General features: G+C 40.5%; 3 protein-coding genes across 3 annotated transcripts; 1 reads left to right on the top strand and 2 right to left on the bottom strand.

The window, feature by feature from the left end:
• Positions 1–592: 592 nt before the first annotated feature.
• On the bottom strand, positions 593–3674 carry LOC129829102 (phosphatidylinositol-glycan biosynthesis class F protein-like). The gene is made up of 6 exons (XM_055890601.1): positions 3419–3674; positions 2698–2960; positions 2471–2562; positions 2241–2357; positions 1876–1984; positions 593–1757 (listed from the first exon to the last, which is right to left on the bottom strand). Exons 2-6 carry the CDS (start codon positions 2923–2925, stop codon positions 1644–1646), a joined length of 660 nt encoding a protein of 219 aa, XP_055746576.1. The 5' UTR covers positions 2926–2960; positions 3419–3674; the 3' UTR covers positions 593–1643.
• An 81-nt stretch (positions 3675–3755) lies between these two features.
• On the top strand, positions 3756–7308 carry LOC129829103 (cysteine-rich PDZ-binding protein-like). The gene is made up of 5 exons (XM_055890602.1): positions 3756–3865; positions 4182–4247; positions 4352–4406; positions 4480–4601; positions 6712–7308. The coding sequence occupies exons 1-5, from the start codon at positions 3850–3852 to the stop codon at positions 6774–6776; spliced, it is 324 nt and encodes a 107-aa protein (XP_055746577.1). The 5' UTR covers positions 3756–3849; the 3' UTR covers positions 6777–7308.
• Positions 7309–7794: 486 nt separating this feature from the next.
• Positions 7795–17827, bottom strand: LOC129829100 (GTP cyclohydrolase 1-like). Its single transcript, XM_055890600.1, has 6 exons — positions 17354–17827; positions 12428–12537; positions 11948–12003; positions 11003–11034; positions 10780–10864; positions 7795–10648 (listed from the first exon to the last, which is right to left on the bottom strand). The coding sequence occupies exons 1-6, from the start codon at positions 17649–17651 to the stop codon at positions 10519–10521; spliced, it is 711 nt and encodes a 236-aa protein (XP_055746575.1). The 5' UTR covers positions 17652–17827; the 3' UTR covers positions 7795–10518.
• Between the last annotated feature and the right edge of the window lie 7871 nt (positions 17828–25698).

Raw genomic sequence — 25698 nt, forward strand, 5'->3', positions numbered from 1 at the left:
GACTACCTTGCCTGGTTCACCAACTACTTCTCAGACAGAGTTCAGTGTGTCAAATCAGAGGTCCTGTTTTCCAAACATTTTAAATTAGTAAATTGATTTTTGCGTTCTGAAGTTGCTACCCAAGCGGACTGGTCATTAGTTAATTTCTCATGTTTTGACCAAGTCGTTAATTATAATAATTACATTCATTTAACTTTGCTATGCTAAACAAATCATAGAAGAACCTTTGGCAGCAATCGGTATCGGCAGAGTTTCTCAAACTCTTAAGTTAGCTGGGGAGTGGTGGTGAACAGCAATCTTTCCACAGATTTTCAATGTGATTCAAGTCTGAGCTTTGGTTGGGCCATTCCATTTCCCAATGATGGAGAACACTGTGCTCTTGGAAACTTTCAACACTCTAGAATTGTGATGAGGCATATATCTGGGGAAGGGTATAAAACAATTTCTATCTCAGAAATCTACAGCCAGTTCCTTGGACTTCATGGTATAGTGGCAATGTGTGTGTGTGAAATGCACAGCTGTGGCGGTACAGCTCTGTGGTTTGTCTGTAAAACCCCTATTAGAAGCCTATAGGGAAAAACAATCAGAGGAATAAAAAGAAACTAAGACTTTATTTGTCAAAAAAGAGGAAATGTGGAATATTTTTACATGGCAACATCATATTTTACAGGAAAGGGCCTGTCCACCAACAGCCCAATAAATATTCAGATACCAAAGGAATACAGCAGGATTACTAATGGGATAATTTAACAGCAGCCTAGAGTAGTGACATAACAAGCATGCACATATATGCAATACACACATACATACACAATACACACATAAAATATCACTCCTCTTTCACCCCAATACACAATGCACATACATACAATACACATACATACATACATACAATACACATACATACAATACACATACATAGTACTTGGGAGAATGGATAGACGATGCACTGCCCATCTCTCAGCACATATCAAAGCTGCAGGCTAAAGTTAAATCTAGACTTGGTTTCCTCTATCGTAATCGCTCCTCTTTCACCCCAGCTGCCAAACCCTGATTCAGATGACCATCCTACCCATGCTAGATTACAGAGACCTAATTTATAGATCGACCGGTAAGGGTGCTCTCGAGCGGCTAGATGTTCTTTACCATTCGGCCAGTTCGTTTCAGTTCGCTGAAGCGAGCGACTGGAACGAGCTGCAACAAACACTCAAACTGGACAGTTTTATCTCAATCTCTTCATTCAAAGACTCAATCATGGACACTCTTACTGACAGTTGTGGCTGCTTTGTGTGATGTATTGTTGTCTCTACCTTCTTGACCTTTGTGCTGTTGACTGTGCCCAATGTTTGTACCATGTTTTGTGCTGCTACCATGTTGTGTTGTCATGTGTTGCTGCCTTGCTATGGTATTGTCTTAGGTCTCTCTTTATGTAGTGTTGTATTTAGATTTATTATATTTGATTATTTATACTGTATTTTTTTATTATCCCAGGCCCCGTCCCCGCAGGAGGCCTTTTGCCTTTTGGTAGGCCGTCATTGTAAATAAGAACTTGTTCTTAACTGACTTGCCTAGTTAAATAAAAAATACAATACACATACTCTCACACCCACCCATCCACCCACACTCCTTCCCTGTCCTGTCCATCACTTGCTCTTGTAGGTGAGGTTTTTCCGGTGCCAGTGTATCCAGGCGGGGGCGACGACTAGCCCAGTCAGGTAACCAATCACTCCACCCAGACTGCAGGACACAGGCCACACCTACAGGGAACAACGTTGTGATATAAATATATTGTGTAGAACAAACACGGCTTGCTGATATACAAAGTAAGGAATCGTGTCAGCTCTACTCATGGCCTTTCTCTGTGTGTGATCTGACCTGCCAGGGTCGGTCCCAGTCCAAAGGGATAGGGAAGGCTCCCAGCCAGGCTCCCACAACACTGCAGCCGACCACCATCTGTAGAGAGGTGTCCCACACCGACATGGCCCTAAAACAAATCACACAAGTACACATATACACATTTTACACACAAAGCATTGACATTGTGAAGCTTGTGACGTAGTGGTAGACTGTCTCCCAGTGGACATACAGTACAGACATACTGTCTCTGTCAGAGAAAGAGAGAGGGAAGATAAAGAAGTAGTTGGAGAGAGCGTTTGACTAGAATGTGAGAGAGAATAAGAGAATACGGAAATGCGAGACTGAAAGAGAGAGACAGAGGTAGACGTAGATAGAGGTAGTACCCATGTCGGCTGAAGACTCTTATCCAGGCTTGCACGTTGGGCCCGAGGACACACACACACCTCAGAGTGGTTAGACTGGTCAACAACACCGCCAGAGAGAACGTCTCCAGCGCAGACCTAACACGCAAACACAGTGAAAGACTCAGAAACAAAGACTTCCAAAGACTTTCAACAAAATCTGACACACTCAATATTGGCAGGTGGAAACACACTGTCTTGGCAACACTCACTCCAGTAGCGGTGCTCCATACAGGACCACTACAGTGTGGAAGAACAGACAGGAGAGGAGCAAGTAGAGACAGGAACGCACCAACCTAGACATCTGGAGGGGGGAGGAGAGAAAGAGATGATCACCTCATACCATTCAGTTCTCGTATAAAACTGATCATATCTTCATAGTGAGTATGCCTTGTAGGTGAGTGTGTGTTTCTGTTTCTTTAGGTGACTGTGTGTGTACCTTGTAGGTGATAGTGTGTTTCTTGGTAGGGGGGCTGACCCCCAGCAGCCAGAACAGGGAGATGTTGACCACAGCGACAACCCCGGCAACAGAGTACTGCCACAGCAGGTGTGTTCCATACACAGAGAAACCCGGCACTAGCACCGCCGGCACCACTGTCGCCATAAACACCCCCGATGCCATGATGGCGTGGCTGGACGCCATATGTCTGATCTCCTCGTCCCACATGGTGCTGGAGAGAGGTCTGGTCAGGACTACCTGTACTGAAATTGGAAATATGGTATGTTGCAGTTATTGAGAGGAAAAGCCGTAGCAGGGTTTGAACCAGCAACCCCAGTTACAGGGCGAGTGCACTACCACCTGACTGTGCTATAAAGGCATGGTTAGCAGATACAGACACTCAGGTAGTCTAGCGCTTAAGCACTTTGGGCCAGTAACCGAAAGGTTGCTGGTTTAAATCATCGAGCCAACTAGGTGAAAAATATGTTGATGTGCCCTTGAGCAAGGCACTTAACCCTAATTGCTTCTGTAAGTCGCTTTGGATAAGAGCGTCTGCTAAATGACTAAAATATACAAATATGCCAGACCAGGCTGGATGCATTGTTAATCATTATCATAATAGTCTGAAGCACTAAAACCCCTAGCAATAACCCATCAGCTATTTTTGAGCACAAAACCAACTACAGCAGCTCCAGTCGGGTGGATAGTCTGAATAGCCTACCTTGAGAACCCCTTCCTCGTACTGAGATATGACGTTGAGTCAAGTTGACGTTTTTTTGCTATCTAGCTAGCTACTGCCTTTGTAGCCTAGCTAGCTGTATCCATCGACATAATACGGTAGTTTACTATTCTAAATTAGACAAGTTAACTATAGGCCTACGTGGCTGTTTTTCAATATTTCACATCGATAATGTCGTGGTCATTCATCAGACTCTCTTCCGTAAACATGAAGCAGCGCAAGGTCAGACGCTTACATTGACTGACATATTTGGCAACCAATAACGGTTTACCACTCCTGCGAGACCAACCAATCAGGTTCTGAGGTCCCAGACCTTGAAAACGGAAACGGGAAGTTTATAACTGACTAGCTACACATTTAGGTCCAGTTTATTAGTGGTGTTAGCCAAAAGTGTTGTACAAAACGAGGAAACTATGGTTTGCGACAATTGTAAGTAAGTTCTGGATAATTAGAAGTTATAAGAAGATAACTAACGTTAACTGGCTAGCTGTCTAATTTTGTTTATCTCAGGTAACTGTTGTGTTGCAGAAGGCTTGTTTTGTTGTTTTGTCTAACGTTACCTAGTTAACATGCCCTATTATATATCACAGACACGAACGAGAAGTGTTTGTGTGAGTCCTGTAGCTAACAATGAATTCCTATCTCTCGTCTCTCCCCATCTCCTTTCAACATCTACTCCTATTTCTGAACTTTTCTTCCTCTCTTTCTTCACCCTCGGCCTCTATCGCTTCTCTTTCTATCTCAGGTGAGAAGAAGCTGGGCAGGGTGATAACTCCAGACACCTGGAAGGACGGAGCAAGGAACACTACAGGTAGATATAGGACTCGTATTATAGATACAGAATTGGGTATTGCACATAGTATCAAACTATTTAAAATTATGTATTCACAACAGTATACTGTATTATGTTTTTAGAGAGTGGTGGGCGGAAGCTGAATGAGAACAAGGCTCTGACATCTAAGAAGGCTAGGTAAGACAGTTGTTGTTGATGTTCTATATGGTCAGATTATGGTTATGTTACGATAATATGATTCTGTCAACAGGTTTGATCCTTATGGGAAGCCAGGAAAATCAGGCAAGTCGTGCTTTGGCATCTGCCGAATCTGCAAGAGCTCTGTTCACCAATCAGGATCTCACTACTGCCAGGGCTGTGCCTACAAGAAAGGTACTATATCTGCCTACACACTAGTTATGCGCGGGTTGACTCATAACCTGCAGGCCCCAGGGTTATATGTGCGGGTTTGGGGTCATAAAATATGGGATGTATAGGGTGGGATGTATAAAGAGAAAACAATGCTTTAAAAATCCATAAATGTATGCTTCTTGTACAATTCATATCTATAGGCTATATTGAGGTTTTTATTCTAATTATATTTATCAGGCGTTAGGCCCTAAATGAGGCTTACGCAATAACTGTACGTTTGCCAAATACACACCAACTGCCAAATGCTTTTGGGAACTTGGGCAGAAAAAATTTATGGCGATCCACTGAGGCAAAAAGGACAATGTCAGAGTTTAATTCAATAAGAGAAAAGCTGCAAAATGGAGAGTTGAAAATAAAGAGAAGGGAGGGCCAGAACAGTAGCCTAATGTTTGGGAAACATGTTGATTGTGAGGCGCTATACAAATTCGACAGGGACTTCAAATATGGCACATCAATATAACTACTGTTCAGATGGGTTAAATGGAATAGTAGTCCTAACTGAAATCTGGACACTGACTGTAGGTCTATAACCTCTCACATAGCCTAATATAATATTAACTCCTGCAGAATTATTATATATTTCTTACAGCATCTTGAGAGAATGAATGCGCGATTAGGGACCGCCTGTAAAGGTGCTATCTTTATCAGCATCGTAAAAGCTGATAAAATATGCATCCAAGCTGAACGGAAATCTTATCACAAACATGTTGGGTTGTTTTCACAGCTTTTAATTCTATTAAAACCAGTCAAACTGATGTCATTTGTCAATTTTACACACAAAATCATTACCACTTTTGCATTTTCTCCCCGTCCCCTAAATGCCTTTCCTGCTGGAGAGAAGCAGAGATGAAAGAGAACGTTACCAATGTCAACTAGATGCATTAAAAATCAAACTAGATTGACGCATTCATTCTATCGATGTATGACATTTTCTGGTGATCAAGGGTTTATTTAGTCTTCTAGGGCAACAAGTAATTACAGATGAGAAGCTGCATGTATCTAAACAAGTTGACTAACAAATAGCCTACCAAAATGTAGGAAATTATAAGCAGAATCGTGCATAATTTAAATTGGGCTTTAAAAAACAACAACCTGCACCCCCTGTCAAAAAATAGTTAGCGCATCTCTGACTGTACAGCGCATTTTCTATATTTGCACATTAGGGTCGGGGGCGGACCTCAGATTTTCACTTTATCACATATAGTCGAGCGGTGTGGATGAACAAACAGCTGACCCTCGCATCACTACTACACACCTCATCTTTTCTGCCATTTTGGTTTCTCTTGTAGGTGAAAATTCATGACAATGTTTGATTTTCCAGTATCTAGACTGTTTTCCCAGAAGTATTGAGACAGAAAACATAGGATTAATTAATAGACGTGTAAGCAGAATAAAGCCTGAGCTCAGGTGAATGGACAGAGCTGGATAAACAAAGAGTTAACCATTGGACATATAAAAACAGAACGGAAGCAGAATCCATGGGAGTCTACAGACTGGGTCAACATGGAGTTAATCACTAGATATGTAAAAACAGAACGGAGGCAGAAAATGTGTACCTTAATTAATATAGGCACCAAAAGCCATGTATCTGTAATAAGAACATATGTTTGTACTAATCAAGTATTATTAGAAAAGCACTTATTAGTAAAGTATATATGCAATAAATGTATTATTTTATTGTATTAACACTATGGCGCCGCCACCAATATAATATAATCTAAACTGAGCAGATGTGGGCTTTAACAAGCAATTATTGGAACAGGAAGATAATGGTGGCTCAAGGCTAAGGGGAGTTAATCATCTACATAGAGGGGAATGACCATGTGTGTTATTTTGAAGGTGGAAACCTATAAAGCTTGAATGTAACAAGAAAATTAACTTGTTCCATGGAATTGCTCGGCTTCTGTTACTTTGTAATAAAGTCTATTTGAATTTACAAGTTCCGGTATCTGAGAAATATTTGATTCAATATTTCTACAACACTCTCTAAGAAGCAAATTGTCATTCAGTGAAGATGTAATAATGTTCACAATCTCCCTTCTCTCCCCCTTTTTCTCTCACTCTCACTTAGGGATCTGTGCCATGTGTGGGAAGAAGGTTCTGGACACCAAGAACTACAAGCAGACCTCCGTCTGATAGGCTTCTGACAGGCCACCAATATAACCAGAGAAAGAAGGGGAGTGAGAAAGAAAAGGAGGGGAAGGAAGGTGGGCATGAGAAATTACCGCTTTATTGTGTAGCAGGCTTGCTTTGACCCCGTCTAAAACTCTCATAGCAGAGATACAGTCAAAGGGTTCTTACTCTTTCCAGCTCTATCTCGTGTGTGTGTGTGTGTGTGTGTGTGTGTGTGTGTGTGTGTGTGTGTGTGTGTGTGTGTGTGTGTGTGTGTGTGTGTGTGTGTGTGTGTGTGTTAGAGATGGAGCCGTGTTTCCCTCCCTATTGTACAGCTCCTATAACCCTCAGCTTTTAGCAGCAATAAGTGGCCAGTACTGTTCCACACACCAAATCCGAGACTACTTTTAGTTTTAATAGCTGGACTGATGGTTTCTCTCCGGTTGTGTCAAACCTGCTCTGATACAGGAGTTTCCTTTTATCAATTCATTGAGAATTATATCACGTGTCATGTTTTTGAGTGCATTAAAATATTAAATATGTAATGGCAATGAAATTATTATTCATCAACTTTGTTTTGTCTCAGACCAAAACATTCCAACAAATGTCTGTTTGGTGTACAGGGTCTTATTCAATAGGCTTGAACACAAGTCACGACCCTGTTCTCTGTGTCGCTCGGTCACCTGTACATGCTACAGTGATTGGTTTAGAAACTCTGACATCATCATGATGTGACACGGCATGCTGTAACTTCCTGTGTGACCCAGGGTCAGGTTAGATGCCGTGTTCATGTGCTAGTCGGAACTTGGAAACTCTGAAATGTTCGACTTGCTAACTGGTTGAACGTGGCATGTGTACAACTACAACCAGTTAGCAAGTCTGAAATGTCAGAGTTCTGACTAGCATGTGAACGCGGCAGGAGAACAGGGGTTGGCTGAGTCATTGCAGCTGCCCACTGACATTTAAAGGCACCGTCTCCCCTCAGGCTCTACCCCAGCAAACACACACCCAGCCCATTACACAGAAACAAAGAGCCACTCCATTGTGGTGATCTAGTTTAATTGAGAGAACACGACATAATGATGATTCATGAAAACAAATGGCAACATAGAGGAAAACATTGTTAGACACATAGTAGGAAATATAGATATAGAACACGTGTTGGCTTATAAACTGTAGAGATGCTTTTGCTGACCAGTGCTGAAATATATTTATTTTTTACAAATGTTAGTTACAAATATTTTCCTTTGTACCACATACAGATGAAACATGATGGAGTCTTAACAGGCTAATCTGCTGTTGGAAAAATTACTTTTGGTAAAAAGATGAGGGATGGGGCTGGATAAATGAAACCGCTCTAAAATGTATAGACCGAGCTATGTATGCAAGGACTGACCATCCACGATATCACAATTATAATTGTTCTTCAGGATTGCGGGATGGTTGAGCTAATGTAGGCTATTGCGATTAGCATAAGGTTGTAAGTAACAAGAAAATTTCCAAGGACATAGACATATCTGATATTGGCAGAAAGCTTAAATTCTTGGTAATCTAACTGCACTGTCCAATTTACAGTAGCTATTATGGTGAAAGAATACCATGCTATTGTTTGAGGAAAGTGCACAGTTTTTAACATAAAGTTATTAATAAACAAATTAGGCACATTTGGGCAATCTTGACACAACATTTTGAACAGAAATCAATGGTTCATTGGCTCAGTCTAAAACTTTGCACATACACTGCTGCCATCTACTGGCCAAAAAAAATCTAAATTGCACCTGGGCTGGAATAGTACACTATGGCCTTTCGCTTGCATTTCAAAGATGATGGTACAAAAAAAAAAAAAAGTAGTTTTTTTTCTTTGTATTATCTTTTACCAGATCTAATGTGTTATATTCTCCTACATTCCTTTCACATTTCCACAAACTTCAACGTGTTTCCTTTCAAATGGTACCAAGAATATGCATATCCTTGCTTCAGGGCCTGAGCTACAGGCCGATTTGGGTATGTCATTTTAGGCGAAAATTTAAAAAAAGGGACCGATCCTTAAGAGGTTGTTTTGAGGCTATACAGTGTTTGTTTATATTTACAAACATTGGAGTAAAACAAGCATATATGTTGGGTTCTGATTGGGTGTAACAGTTGAATCAATGAGTATAGATAATTAATTTATAATTTATAAGTCCAAAAATGTATGTAGTGACTGCAGATTGTCCCTTTAAAAAGGGACATTCCACCACTTTTCAACTTCAGTCATTATGTCTATAAATGAAAGGTTATCAAACCCAATCACAGGGTTGGTTAACTCTGGTGATTCCTTTGGCTTTTAGAGTTAGATAAATCAGCCTTTAATTTCCTTGCACCTTAAGTGTGGAATGATCTACATACGATCCACTTCAAACTTTGAATTGATACCTCTAGAGCATTTCAGATGGTTGTTCCGGAACCTTTTTACTGAAGAATGTATTTTTTATGATTGTGTTTTGCTTTTTGTGTATAATAACATGTATTTAATTGTGTAGTTTAATGTGTTTATTGTATTTTAATGTGTATTGTTGTGCTGAACAGGGCTCATTTGGAAAAGAGACCTCGGTCTTAACCTTTCTTTTGACAGGTAGTCAATGTTAAGTCAAATTAAAAATACAAGTCTCCAGCACCATACATATGTGAAAACGTCTCGTTTCTACATTCTGTAGGTAAAATAAGAAGAGAGGTCCTAAAAAAGTACAACTTGATGACAGTAACTAGGTTCCACCCAATCGGTGACAGATTTTCATGTGAATATTCAAAAATCTGCATATAAACAATATGCACATTTTCCCACCAGAGATGTATTTCCATCAAATTGACTTGTTGCGGATAAAAGGCTGTGCACGATGACGTAGTGAACATAAAAATTACTTTTGCGGTTAAATATACAAGTAAAAAAAAACATTTGCTTTTTCAACTCTGCTGATGCTTTTGTCACAAAACTGATCGGTTATATCCGGTATGTGCCCACTGGTCTTGACAGCCAAGCACTGATCATCATATCACAAGAATAAGACTTGATATTTAATATAAAGGAGTGAATTTCATTACTTATTTTATCTGTAGCCTAATAAACTGCATTATTTCCTGAGTTGTAGTGGGAGTACCACACAACATATTGCGTGACTCCAAATTGACTTTCGATAAGATGGTTATAATATCAATATTTGTGCATAAAGGCGTTTCCCACCGCAATTCCTCACATAACTATTTTTACAGCCACAAAAAGATCCCACCTTGTCTAGCGTATTTTGTTTAGTCGACATTTGGGAAGTTTACCGACAAATTTGCTATTTCCATCAGGTCTGTTGTGACATTTTTTTATCCGACATGTACTTTACTCACATAAAAAGGTTGAATGGAAACCTGGTTCATGAGTTGCATTTAAAAAGGTAAGAGGTAGGGCATTTTCCTGCTCCCAGTATCACCACAAATCTCAGTCTTAACTAGTCATATCTAGTGCTTATAACTAGTGTTTATATACACCTTTCTATACAGTAGAGATCATGTTTTAAGACGGTCAGGTTTTCTAGCTGAGGTGAGCTGAAGGCACCATAATTATAGCCTCTCACTCTGACAGAAATTCACACACACACACAGGTTTGAGAGCTTGCATTGCCTTGTGTGTATATAAGGCTTCTGTGAGGTGTGTGGAGTAGTCTTAGGAACTCTACCCTAGAACATGTGCTTTACAGGGTCAGGGCAGGGGTTAGAGGTCAGGGGTCCGAGGTGGTTGCTAAGCAGTCTTGGTGAGTCGTAGGAACTCTTCTCGAGTCTTTGGATCTTCTCTGAACACCCCCAACATGCAGCTGGTCACCGTTCGACTGTTCATCTTCTGAACCCCACGCATCACCATACACATGTGCCTGGAACACATTATATACAAGCCAACACAAGAATGCCCCGCTTTACTCTCATGATTAACATGTGATTTATAAGTCTGGAACTTCAAGTACCTAATAAACATTCAGAGTTGGTGAGAGTGTGTAGTACTCACGCTGCCTCTATAACCACAGCCACACCGGCTGGCTGTAGAGCTTCTGATATCGCCATGGCAATCTGCTTGGTCAGACGCTCCTGGACTAGGGAGGGGAACACCCACAGAATGTTGCATATTTCTTACAGTAATGTTTCATGGTAGTATGTTTACGTATATGTCCTTTGAACTACAGTATACGTACTGTGTATGTATATTTGAGTAAGCCCTCTGCCATTCTTACCTTGGAGCCTCCGACTGTACATCTCAACAATCCTACAGACACACACAACAAACAAACAGTTACTTTCACAGCAAGAACATACACGCACCAGTGGGGGCTGGCGGAATGAGCTATAGGAGGACGTGCTCTGTGTAATGGCTGGGAGAAAGAAAAAAAATGGAACGGAGTCAAACGTGGTTTCCATATGTTTGATCCCGTTTTCATTTATTCTATTCTAGCCATTACACAGAGCTTGTTCTCCTATACCCCCTCCCACCAGCCTCCACTGACGCACGCACACACACACACACACAGAACAATAATATAATACAGTAGAAGACCATCAAACATATAGCTAATTAGTGATCAGGTTTGATAATGATTAATGTCTTAATAAATAGAGAGATGACCAGATACACAATCTGTCAATCATTCTATCAACCTGTCGATCACTCTATCAACCTGTCAATCATTCACTGCCTGCCAAAACATTATCTGAAATTGTTAGGCAAGATCTGATCAATGTGCATGTTTGGAGTGAAATATACAAAAGGGTTGAAGGGCTATAAAGTATGAGGAGAGAAATAGAGACAGGGAGGGAGGACAAGGGAGAGACAGAGAGAGCCTGTGATAATAGAAGAATGATTCCCACTGGTCTGGAGGGATTTTCTCATGGTCTGGGAGCGGCTAGGTCTGGGTATTGTCTCTCTGTGTGTGTGTGTGTGTGTGTGTCTGGGGTGAGACAGGATATTAGCAGTAGGGCTTACAGTCTAAGCCTCCAGGTCAAAGAACTGAAATAACAGAAGAACTCAGCTACCCAGCACTAACACACACTAACACACACACTCGGGTAGCCCGACCATTCCCTGCCCCTGTCATGAGCCAACCAGCTTCTCCAATACACACACTACGTATGGACTGTGTGTCAGTTGTGTGTGTGTGTGTGTGTTTGTACTGTACACTCACCTAGCCAGCTTGCTAAGCCCGACCACCTTCTTATTTGGCAGGTATCCGATATGTACCTGGGTCAATGCAACAGAGTAGAAATACAGGTCAGAGTTCAAACAAACAGAGCAGAGTTTCACATGTGACCTGCTCAACACACATACAGCATCTTCATACTGTTTGTAAACTCTACACACAACACCAGACTGGCATCAAAGCTACTGTGTGCTAAGCCAACTCACTGTGTGTGTGTGTGTGTGTGTGTGTGTGTGTGTGTGTGTGTGTGTGTGTGTGTGTGTGTGTGTGTGTGTGTGTGTGTGTGTGTGCACACATGTGAGTGTGTGTTCCATTGCTCCCTATCCAGGACAAAGAACCCAATAACCCCCCCCATACTCTCTTTCCAACAGAACACACTCTCTCTCTCTCTCTACCATTCTTTGCTCTGCTATTCTCTGTCAGCCACTCCCCCCCCACTTTCTGTCTTTCGAGCCCCAGTCTTACCCTGCCAAAAAAGGGTACAAGGTGGTGTTCACAAAGAGAGAACATTTCAATGTCTTTTACTATCACTATCTCGTCATGGTCCTCGTCAAATATGGCATCATTCAGGATGTCTGTAGAGAGAGCGAGAAAGAGAGAAAGTTAATCAAATTGTTATAAAACCTCTGGTCCAACAGGTGGTTGGAGGTGGGGAAAGACTTAGACCAGGGGTGTCTAAGAATCATAGTGAATGAAAATACTTATCAATGACATAACACCAACACACACACCACATTCTTAGATTACAGGTTAGAGTGGTGTTTGGAAAAAATGGTCAGATTATATAACCACACCACACGCGGATAAAGACGACGCACGCGGGCTTGGCGAGCTCCTACAGCCAGAACCGACAAGCACGAGTCACCGGCTTTAGCGCTAACAGCAACATCTGTCTTTATGAGAATTGCAAAATGGGGTAATCGTGTTAACCCATAACTAAAAGTTGTGTTTCGATTAACCCACGCAACGGCCTGATAACGCCAGAGATAAATAACACATTAGGCATATAGCTGTTGAGTCCAATTAAATTATGTAATTTGGATCCAAAAAATATATTGTTCAAGATTTGAGAGAAACATAAACACTGTAAAAAGTGGGATAACTTTCGTTCAGCTGAAGTGCTTTTTCTGATTGGTACGATCCAAAATTACGCTTTGGTTCATTAAACCTATTCTATTCAATTTGTCAGAGATCAAATAACGAATTTGACAGATCAATGTGATTTTTTAATGATATGAAAGCTTCTAAATTGCTTTCAACACCTCATGTACATTTGCATTGCATGATGGTGGGTGCAATCTAGCGATGGCAGCCTATCAGAAGATTTGAAGGCGTGGCCTATTGTGGGCCTGGCTTTTGGTTTGTTATTTTAGTCCACCCGTGAGAGTAAATGTCATTCAAGGTAATGTGTTTATTTATTTTATATGTTCACTACTAGCACTGATATCTGCCTAAGTATGCCATCGCTCATTAATGAGGTGGTCACCATTTGGTTACGATATTGTAGCCAGTTAATGTGAATGTTTTATGTAAAGAAAGTGTTAATCTAAGGTAATATCATGATTAACAGGAAATTGTTGAATTGCTTAATACCCAATTAAATACATTTGTATAGGTGATTCCAAAGCGAAAAACCAACTTGGTACAATATTAAAAAAATGGTTTGTATGTATATTTAAGTGATAATGCTCGAGAAACCGGTGTTTGGAGGATATATTGGCACAGGTGTTGTCGAGGGCCAGGGCCAACCAATATATCTTCCAAACACCGGCTTGAGGGCATTATAACTTTTATACAACGGGTTACCAACATATTCAAATAACTATTGACATATGTTCATTACTTTTAAAAATGTTTTATTAATTCATACTATTACATCCTTCCACAAGATATAGTCCCAAACCGGCTAGTCGTTCGTTCTGTCGATTCGGTTGCCTGTTTTTTTTGTTCTACGTCTATGGACGCGACCTAGTCGTTCGTTCTAAATGTTGGTTCTTATCCCTTGCTTGCTAGCCAGCCAACTATGGCTAACTTAGTCTCGTCAAACAGTGCAGCCAAAGTTACAGAAAAGTAGCTGCGTTTGCGTTTGTTTAAGCTGTTTTCTAGGGACATTTATTTGGATATATCCATAACAATAAGCTAATGATGCGCTATTTCGCCTGGCATAGAAAATGTGCTCTCTCGACCAGACATTGTTGTTCAGAGTAGCCAAAAACACAGCTCACACAATCACTTCAAAGTGAAGCTGGAAAGACAGCAAACTAGCTGAATTTCGCTCAGTTTTACCTGTTTTCTATTGATAGTTCTTGGTGTGTGCATATATACAGTACCAGTCAAAATGTGGACACGCCTACTCATTCAAGGGTTTTTCTTTATTTTTACCTTTCTACATTGTAGAATAATAGTGAAGACATCAAAACTATGAAATAACACATATGGAATCACATAGTAACCAAAATAATTGTTAAACAAATCAAAATCTATTATAGATTCTTCAAAGAAGCCACCCGTTGCCTTGTTGACAGCTTTGCACACTCTTGGCATTCTCTCAACCAGCTTCATGAGGTAGTCACCTGTAATGCATTTCAATTAACAGGTGTGCCTTGTTAAAAGTGAATTTGTGGAATTTCTCTCCTTCTTAATGCGTTTGAACCCTGCGTTCATTCTTTTTGTTCTGTATCCATGGAAATGACCCAGTTGCTTGTTCTAAATATTGCATTACTATAATGGCTGGCAGCATTCTTATCCCTTGCTTGCTAGCTAGCCAATTACAGCTAATTTAGTCATGTCAAAAAGTGCAGCCAGAATAGCTGCATTTGCACAAGCTATTTTCTAGAGACATTTATTTGGAAACGTCCATAACAATGAGCTAATGAGGCACGATTTCACCTGGCATAGAAAATGTGCTTTCTCATCAGGATACTGTTGTTCAGAGGGGCTAGCCAACAACATGATCACTTCAAACTGAAGCTGGAAAGACGGCAAACTAGCTGCACTTCCTTTTTTCAATTGACATTTCTATGTATATATATCCATAAAATTGATGCCAGGCGATTCATGATTTCGACTGGCTGAGAAACGATGCCTGCCTGTCTGTCTCCCCCCCCCCCCCCCCCCCCGACATGTTCATTACTATGGGAATGCTGGAGATCACATTTGAATATTGAAACAATGTTGCAAATGTCAGAAAGACAGAGAGCAATGTTTATACAAATCTCCGCTGTTGAAATCTAAATATTAGTCTAAAAAAAATGTGAGATCATTTCTATATGTTTTTTTATAGTGGGTTGATGAGACAGTGGATTGCTCAGTCAGAGTAAATAGGCAGTGTGTGTTAACTTGGGGAATAGACACAGGCTGGAATGTGGTTTTAACCAATCAGCATTCAGGATTAGACCCACGTTGTGTATATACAGTTGAAGTCAGAAGTTCACATACACCTTAGCCAAATACATTTAAACTCAGTTTCACAATTCCTGACATTCAAGCCTAGTAAACATTCCCTGTCTAAGGTCAGTTAGGATTACCACTTTATTTTAAGAATGTGAAATGTCAGAATAATAGTAGCGAGAATTATTTATTTCGGCTTTTATTTCTTTCATCACATCCCAGTGGGTCAGAAGTTTACATACACTCAATTAGTATTTGGTAGCATTGCCTTAAAATTGTTTAACTTGGGTCAAACGTTTCAGGTAGCCTTCCACAAGCTTTCCACAATAAGTTGGGTGAATTTTAGCCCATTCCTCCTGACAGAGCTAGTGTAACTGAGTCAGGTTTGTAGGCCTGCTTGCTCACACACGCTTTTTCAGTTCTGCCCACACATTTTCTAAAGTATTGAGGTCAGGGCTTTGTGACGGCCACTCCAATACCTTGACATTGTTGTCCTTAAGCCATTTTGTCACAACTTTGGAAGTATGTTTGGGGTCATTGTTCATTTGGAAGACCCATTTGCGACCAAGCTTTAACTTCTTGACTGATGTCTTGAGATGTTGCTTCAATATATCAACATAATTTTCCTTGCTCATGATGCCATCTATTTTGTGAAGTGCACCAGTCCCTTCTGCAGCAAAGCACCCCCACAACATGATGCTGCCACCCCCGTGCTTCATGGTTGGATGGTGTTCTTGGCTTGCAAGCACCCCCCTTTTCCCTCCAAACATAACGATGGTCATCATGGCCAAACAGTTTTATTTTAGTTTCATCAGACCATAGGACATTTCTCCAAAATGCAGTTGCAAACAATAGAAATTGCTTTTTTTTATGGCGGTTTTGGAGCAGTGGCTTCTTCCTTGCTGAGCTGCCTTTCAGGTTATGTCGATATAGGACTCGTTTTACAGTAGATATAGATACTTTTGTACCCGTTTCCTCCAGCATCTTCACAAGGTCCTTTGCGGTTGTTCTTGGATTTATTTGCACTTTTCGCACCAAAGTACGTTCATCTCTAGGAGACGGCTGCGTGGTCCCATGGTGTTTATACTTGCGTACTATTATTTGTACAGATGAACGTTGCTCCCAAGGATGAACAAGACTTGTGGAGGTTTCCATTTTTTTTCTGAGGTATTGGCTGATTTCTTTTGATTTTCCCATGATGTCAAGCAAAGAGGCACGGAGTTTGAAGGTAGGCCTTGAAATACCTCCACAGGTACACCTCCAATTGACTCAAATGATGTCAATTAGCCTATCAGAAACTTCTGAAGCAATGACATAATTTTCTGGAATTTTCCAAGCTGTTTAAAGGCACAGTCAACTTAGTGTATGTAAACTTCTGACCCACTGGAATTGTATGTGGAATAATCTGTCTGTAAACAATTGTTGGACAAATGTATTGTGACATGCACAAAGTAGATGTCCTAACCGACTTGCCAAAACTATAGTTTGTTAACAAGAAATGTGTGGAGTGGTTGAAAAACTAGTTTTAATGACTCCAACGTAAGTGTATGTAAACTTCCGACTTCAACTGTATATATATATATATATATATATATAAAAAGTTTGTATTTATTAAGTTTAACCAAAGGGGAAAAGTAAATTGAGTGTTTAAAGAAATAGGCAGCTGAACTATAGGTTTGTTAATAATCAAATAACAGTTGGCAGCGAATCATATATTTGGTTTCAACTAATGTTTTTTTATTTTACAATTTACAGTGTCGGAAGGAATGTGTTCCTAGCTACCTATTCTCTCTCTATCCTACGTTTGGCACTCTCCTGCTGCTCATCTTTGATAAATGTATTATTATTTTGTTTCTGCATCAAAAACATGCTTTTGCATAGGCTTTTGAAATGGATGGCAAAAACAGGATACTGATATTCAAGTTCGATGTGCCCTTTTCTTTTAGCATATTTCCCCCCAACTATTAATCGACCAAATACCGAGTCCCCACCGGGTCTTACCGTACACGTCCTCGTGGTATCCCTTGGTAAGGAACTGCATTGCCTTGGCGGCTCTTAGAGGCGTCCTCAGGAGCCCCTGCCTGTCCGTGTCTTCCCCGAGCCCCCGCAAGATGCTGCTGTACGCTGCTTCGAGTGCCGGTAACCGGGACTCATCCTCAGCATCTTTACCGGACGCCTCATGCTGTTTCCGCTGTTGTACCGTGGTCTTCTTGGTCTCGAGGCTCAGCTCACTGAAACCGTTATTATAGTAGAAATCTGTCACCAGCTGCTTCCCGGTCCCGGTAAAATGGCTGTTCATCGCCGCTGGTTTTTGGTATTCGATCTGACAGAAGGAGAAATAATATACAGCCTTTATAACTCAAGAAGTTGCTGATTTAAACGCTAGTTGTCGTTTTTTTGTCCGCCAAGCAGTCACCAGCAGCAGATTGTCCATGGCCCTGGCCGGCGCTCCGTTTATATACCAGACCTGCAGCAGCCGCGTGCGCACGGTGCCAAACCAAACCTCGCTCCCGGTTTCGTCACGCTAATGAAAAACATCGGGTGACGCCATCCTGCGCTCCAAGGGGCTAATTAGTTAGTATGAATTGTCACGACTAGAAAAGCTTGCTTGTCTGTTATGTTGGTATCAATTCTTTAACTGAATGTTTGATTGTTTGTAATATTTGATTGAATTAAAAAAGGATTGTCATTACTTGATCATCGGTCATTATCGATTATAGATAATAAGCCCATATTCGCAAGGAACTAGTATTAGTACAGAACGTTGGTTATGTAACTATATTATCCCAGAATGTCTGTTATTCCAGATGACGATTCGGATGGGATTCGTTTTTTCCAAACTGCCCCATGTAATTCTTTATTTATTTGTTGTTGTTTATAGGCCATACCAAACAATCGTTGGTATAGATAGTGTCGCCATAATATTTGAATTGAGGAATTGTGATCATTAGGATATTTTAGCGATCCACAATAGAAGACGTCCTAAATGCCCCCTAGTCTTCAGATGTGAGCCTAACAGCGCACTTGATATGCATTTTTAGGCTATGGATGAGAAAGTGAACTTGTCATTTCCAAACGTTAGCTCAGTTGTATTACACTTTGCGATCTATTAACAGCAAGGTTGTAAAAAAAAAAGTTATATTACCAAAAAGGGATCTGCTATGGTTACAAGCCAAATAACCCTCATTTGACACTATATATAACCATTATTTTGTGTGTGTGTGTATAGTAGTTGCGCATCACAACTTATTTATAATTATCTATACAAAATATAATTGGTTTGACTTGATTACCTGGGGCAATGGACATTCACAACCCGGCTCGTGGGAAGTGACAAAGAGCTCTGTGACAAAGAGCTAGGGCATAAATAATAATATAATAATAATCAATAATTTTGCTCTTTATTTCACCATCTTACATATAAAACCTTATTTATTAATCGAAAATTGTGAATAATTCACCACAGGTTAATGAGATGGGTGTGCTTGAAAGGATGCACATAACTCTGCAATGTTGGGTTGTATTGGAGAGTCTCAGTCTTAAAAATGTTTTACACACGTGGTTGCAAAGGGCATCAGTGTCTTAACAGCAAGATTTGCCAAGGCAGGATACTCTGAGCGCAGCCCAATCCAGAAATCTGGCAGTGATTTCTGACTAAATTCAATTTTCACAGATCCGCTTGTTCAGATATTGGTAAGTGGACTGGAGGCAAGGCATGAAAGGGATAAGGAATCCAGTTGTTTGTGTCATCCATTTCGGGAAAAGTACCTGCGTAATTGTGCACCCAACTCACTCAGGTGCTTTGCTATATAACATTTGACATTGTCCGTAAGATTGAGTTCATTTGCACACCAAAAAATTATACGATGATGGAAAGACCTGTGTGTTGTCCTTGTTAATGCAGACAGAGAGGAGCTCCAACTTCTTAATCATAAAATATAGTTGCGGAGATGTAATCCTAGATTCAGATCATTCAGGCATGAAATAAAATCACCCAGATAGGCCAGTCATGTGAGAAACTCGCCATCATGCCAGCGAAAATGATCGTCAGTAAAGAATACTTTAAGCTCATCTCTCAATTCAAAAAAGGTGTCAATACTTTGCCACTTGATAAACAGCTTACTTCTTCTGAATGTTGTGAAAGCATTACATGGTCGCTGCCCATATCATTGCATAGTGCAGAAAATACACGAGAGTTCAGGGGCCTTGCTTTAACAAAGTTCAACATTTTCACTGTAGTGTTCAAAACGTCTTTCAAGCTGTCAGACATTCCCTTGGCAGCAAGAGCCTCTCGGTGAATGCTGCAGTGTACCCAAGTGGCGTCGGGAGCAACTGCTTGCATGCACGTTACCACTCCACTATGTCTCCCTGTCATGGCATTTGCGCCATCAGTACAGATACCAACATGAGCAGCAGCTACGTTTGGCTACATACGGACCGTTAGGGGAATTCCCACGAGAGAGTAACGCTTAATGGGATTGGATGTTAATTATTTGACTAGGCTACCTGTATTTAACATTGTGTTGTTATTTCGCTGAACAGGAGATAGATTAATTAGATTTTGGAAGTGAAACGAGGCTACTCAGGTGACAAAAAAAATCACCCACATGTATAGCCCAGTTAGAAAATATAAATGGACTGTAAAAAAGAAAAGAAAGGTGAATCACATTTTTATTTTGCATACCCCGACTGCATTGGGCGTACCCCTGGGGGCGCGAGAAGTATGCAATTGAGATCTTTCTAGGAACAAATTGCTGTTCGCAATGTTTGCAAATGACTTTGAATTTCTCTGCAGTATTTTCAGGTATCATAATTGCAGCTTTTGACCTTTTCGGTGGCATGTTGAAAAGGTAATACATTAGTTGAGCATCACAACTAATTTATACTTATTATCTGTACAAAGTACCATTGGTTAAATGGTTTGACTTGATTACCTGGGGCAATGGACATTAAGGATCTGCCCCTTTTTTTAAATTTACACCAAAACTGACATACCAAATCTAACTGCCTGTAGCTCAGGACCTGAAGCAAGGCTATGCGTATTCTTGATACCATTTTGAAAGGAAACCCTTTGAAGTTTGTGGAAATGTGAAATTAATGTAGGAGAATATAACACATTAGATCTGGTAAAAGATAATACAATGAAAAAAACATGTGCTTTTTTGTATTTTTTGTACCATCATCTTTGAAATGCAAGTGTAACGGTCCTGACCTGTTTTATGTTGTTTTTTGTATGTGTTTAGGTCAGGGCATGTGTTTTAGGTGGGCAGTCTATGTTATCTGTTTCTATGTTGGTTTTGGGCTGCCTGGTATGGCTCTTAATTAGAGGCAGGTGGTTTGCGTTTTCCTCTAATTAAGAGTCATATTTAGGTAGGGCGTTCTCACTGTTTGTTTGTGGGTGATTGTCTCCTGTGTCGTCGAATGTATGTACCATACGGGACTGTTTGGCTGTTCGTTTATTTTGATGTCGTCTGTTTCCTGTCCGTGAGTTTACGTTTAGTTATGTAAAGTTTATGTTCAGGTTTCGTCAACGTCGTTTTCTTGTTTTGTATATTTGAAAGTGTTTTGTTTCGTGTTGCCGTCGTTAATAATAAAAAGATGGCTTATTTCCCGAATGCTGCATTTTGGTCTGATGATCCTTCTCTCCTCTCCTCGTCCGAGGATGAGGAGAGAGACAGCCCTTACAGCAAGAGAAAAGCCATAATGTATTATTCCAGCCAATGCGCAATTTAGATGTTGGCCACTAGATGGGAGCAGTGTATGTGCAAAGTTTTAGACTGATCCAATAAACCATTGCATTTCTGTTCAAACTTTTGTATCAAGACTGCCCAAATGTACCTAAATGGTTTATTAATAACTTTTCAAGTTAATAACTGTGCACTCTCCTCAAACAATAGCATGTTATTCTTTCACTGTAATAGCTACTGTAAATTGGACAGTGCAAGAATGTAAGCTTTCTGCCAATATCAGATATGTCTATGTCCTGGGAAATGTTCTTCTTACTTAAAACCTCATGCTAATCGCATTAGCCTACGTTAGCTCAACCGTCCCACGGGGGACCCACCAATCCTGTAGAGGTTTTAAGGAGAATGGGTATTTACCGAATGTTTAGATAGAAATTGTGATCTATTGTGTAGATCAAATTTACTGTGAGATAGATTGGAATAGCATAGGACATTGTTGGTGCTCTATCCATTTTATTTCTGTTTTCAACATGCAGCTCCAGATACAGCCCTGGCATTAGTTGAAGGTATCCAATCCAATAGTTTCTGAAAAGTAGTCACTTCCTGAGATCTGTATTCAAATATTTAAAAAATAAAGTAGTTGCGTTCTCAGATCTGTATTCAAATAGTTTTAAAAAGTAGTGCTTTTTGAGGATCTGTATTCAAATAGTTGTAGTCAGCTCCAAAGTAACTATTTGTTCGTCCCTAAAAATAGTTACCTTCCACAAAGCATAGTTAAAACTACAGTTATCCTAGGTCTGAGTGTGTGTGTGATGCTGCAGTAGTAATCTACTGTAGTCTGTCACTCTGGGCCTCTCAGGTGAATCACTGCTATGTTGTAATCAACACATTTTCTGTCTTCATGTGAGTTTCAGGCATCTATCAAACAGCAGAACCGGCATATTTGTCAGAACTCCGGCACCGGAGTGTGTGTGTGTGTGTTGCAGTTCAACTTAGTTTCCCACTAATCTGGTAAGGGAAATTATGTTGTATTGCAATTCAGTGTGAGGGTCCACAAAAGTAACAAAGCAGGATACTGTATTGTCATAAAGTAGAATAGTCATCAGGATATCTCTGGAGTCATGTTTAATGAGTAAAGCACTTGTGTCGTATGAAGGGTTATTTTAGGCGTAACAGCAGTGTACTCACATAGTGCGTATTGACAAAATGGAAACTGACTGCTATTTTGAATGATGAATGACGTTGAAAAAGTGAAGGGAAGTGGTTCATCGAATGGTGGGATGATTTTGACAACCATTTTTTGTTGTTGCATGATTTTGCCTGTATTTTCCCTCAGCAATAAAAAGACACAAAATTATTTTTTATCTATGGAAATAGACACAATGTTCTAGAAAATTGATAAAGCAATGCTTGCTTATTACAGTGATAGTATCAAATGCAGGCTTAGACCACAATGTTCCTGTGCCCATTTAAAAAAAAATATATATATATCTGCATGACGACTTTGCACAATCACACTGTTCTTTAACATTGACTTAAAAATAATTCAGAATAACAAAGGGGATAATGGCCACCACTTAGTAAAACAAATGTAGAACATTTTGTTGTGGGCCTTTTCCCTTCAAGGCACTCTGGAGGAAAAACAAAAGGATGAACGAATTGATTTAAAATGCCTTTATTTATTTGGGTAGAAATTCTATATTTAAAAACATGTTTCGGCTTGTTATCTGCCTTTATCAGGGTGTACACCTTCAGAATCCACTTACAACTTAGCTGTGAGTGAAAGTGAATGAAGTGTTGTGCACACTGTGTGAAAAGGTTTGAAATAGAAACGGTTTGAAAAGGTCTGGGCAATGTGTGTGTGTGTCTGTCTGTCTGTCTGTAACAGAGATGAGTGATCCCCAATACCCTGCGGCAATATGGGGGAGAGAGAGAGCAAGAGAGAGAATAAAAGAGGGCGTTGCAGCCAGCAGAGACGTAGGTGGTTGAAACACACACATCTGATATCATCTGTGTTGCCATGGCATTGGTCGCCCTGGCAACATTAAGAGATCTGTCATTTCTCACCCGTAAATAGGTATCACACACACCAAGTAGAACACAAGACATATAGAGACCTTCACTAAAAAAGAAGAATAGAGAACTGTGAAAATAGAGCCAGCCATCACCAGAAATGTCCAGGGCCTCGTTTCCCACTTGCCTTGAAACTAACGATGATCGTACCAGATGCGTCGCTATTTACGAACCAACTTTTTAAAAGTGTTTCCCAAACAAGCACATAGTGAGAAGAAGGTTGGCTAAGTGCTTTGTTAGACCATGTGTCGATACTGATAGTATCGAAAGAAAAGCAGCACTGCTCTCGGATCAGCTTTCTCCATTCAAATCTTACCTGAACATTAGAATTCTTCCACTATACTAATGATGGTTTAAATCCTAGCAACATATTTCCACCTATGGCTGCAAATAGGCTATTGAGGGGGCTTATTGTGATTACCCAATAATAATAATGCACTAAATCACAGATTGGTCCTATTATTCCGCACGTTGTCACACATCATGAAACACATTGAGACAAAAATTACAGACAGTATCCTATTTGCAAAATAGAACTCAATTCATTGAACATGAAATTGATTTCAATATGATTGAAAAAGCCTATATCATCCCAGACACCCTAGACCCACTCCAAATCGCATACCACCCCAACAGATCCACAGATGACACAATCTTAATTGCACTTCACACTGCCCTCTCCCACCCGGACAAGAGGGGAAATAACTCTGTGAGAATGCTACTCATAGACTACAGCTCAGCTTTCAACAACATAGTCCCCTCCAAGCTCATCGCCAAGCTAGGGACCCTGGGACTGAACCCCTCCCTCTGCAACTGGATTCTCTACTTTCTGACGGGCCAGCCCCAGGTGGTGAGGGTAGGCAACAATACCTCCACCACGCTGACCCTCAACACGGGGGCCCCTCAGGGGTGTGTGCTTAGTCCCCTCCTGTACTCCCTGTTAACCCACAACTGCATCTATCTATATCTTGACTGGCTTCATCACCGCTTGGTATGGCAAATGCATTGCCGTTGACCGCAAAGCGCTACAGAGGGTGGTACAGACAGCCCAGTACATCACTGGGGCTGAGCTCCCTGCCATCCAAGACCTCTATATCAGGCGATGTCAGCTGAAGGCCCGAAAAATTGTCAAACACTCCAGCCACCCAAGCCATAGACTGTTCACTCTGCTACTGTCCGGCAAACGGTACCGGAGCATCGGCTCTTGGACCAACAGGCTCCAAGACAGCTTCTACCCCCAAGCCATAAGACTGCTAAAAAGCCAGACTGCTAAATAATCAATTAGTGGTACCCAAACTATCTGCACTGACTCTATCTTGCACTGACCATACGCACACTCACTAAACAATATTTCCACACCATATACACACTCCCACACACACACACTACATTGACACTCCCACACAAAACCCATACACATGCGCACACACATAACACAGACACTCATACCAACAACAAACACACATACACATTACACACACATTTTTACTCATTATTTGTTGCTGCTACACTGTTCTTTATTCATACTCTTATTATTATCTATCCTGAAGCCTAGTCACTTTACCCTGCCTTCATTTACATATCTACCTCAAATACCTTGTACCCCTACACATTGATCTGGTACTGGTACTCCCTGTACAGTATATAGTTCTATTTTTGTGTATTTCATTTTATCCCTAGTGTCCTCGTGTTACAATGACTCTGCATGATAAATTCTACACCAGTTGTATTCAGCGCATGTGACAAATGAAATAATTTGATAGACCAATGTAGCCCAATGCAGTCATCTTGGTTTTCATTTAAAGCATAATTGTATCCTTCACTTACTTGTTTGTAACAATTGCAAATAAATCATTTGGCAACTTTGTATTTGTAGTCAACTTCATTCTGAAGTAACCAGCAGTCACAGTCAGACAGATAGAATCAAGATGTTTAGGCTATGTTGAGCAGAGATCTTCTATGAATAAAATGAAGTGGAAGGGCAAAAAAAGCACTTGTAGATGTGCAAAGGTTTTTAAGAGCCACTTTAGTAACGAAGGATATGGGAAACACCTCGGCTACTAGATACATCATAAGAAGGTTCTAATGATGATATTACCACTACGAAGGCTCTGAGGAAGGAGGCCCAGGCCTTACCCCAACCTAGCCTGAAGACCAACGTTGAATTACATTGGATGCTTCAGGAGAGAAATCTGAACGTACCAGCACATTGAAAAGTTAATGTAATTATACTTTCCTGTGGATATATTGGTTCCCATTCCTACCTGCAAAAGGACCAACCACACGGAAAACTGGTAAAGTAAGTTAAAATATGATTTTATTCAACATTCTGGCTTGTGGAGGTGGTGAGAGGAAACTTTTCTGCTCCAAACGCTCAGTTGTGCCTGTCATCGTAGATTTCAATCAAATTTAACTTCAGGTTTCCAGGCTAACTCCAACCATAATCCAGGTGTGGGGACCCTTTCTTTTATAACCAACAACACTTTTAGAATAGCTTATGATTTGTAACTACTGTAGCTATAAAAACACATGTAATCCTTTTTTGTATTTCACCCCTTTTTCTCCCCAATTTTGATCTTGTCTCATCGC

Source organism: Salvelinus fontinalis, chromosome 30 (genome assembly GCF_029448725.1).
Source record: "Salvelinus fontinalis isolate EN_2023a chromosome 30, ASM2944872v1, whole genome shotgun sequence".
Taxonomy (NCBI): Eukaryota; Metazoa; Chordata; class Actinopteri; order Salmoniformes; family Salmonidae; genus Salvelinus; species Salvelinus fontinalis.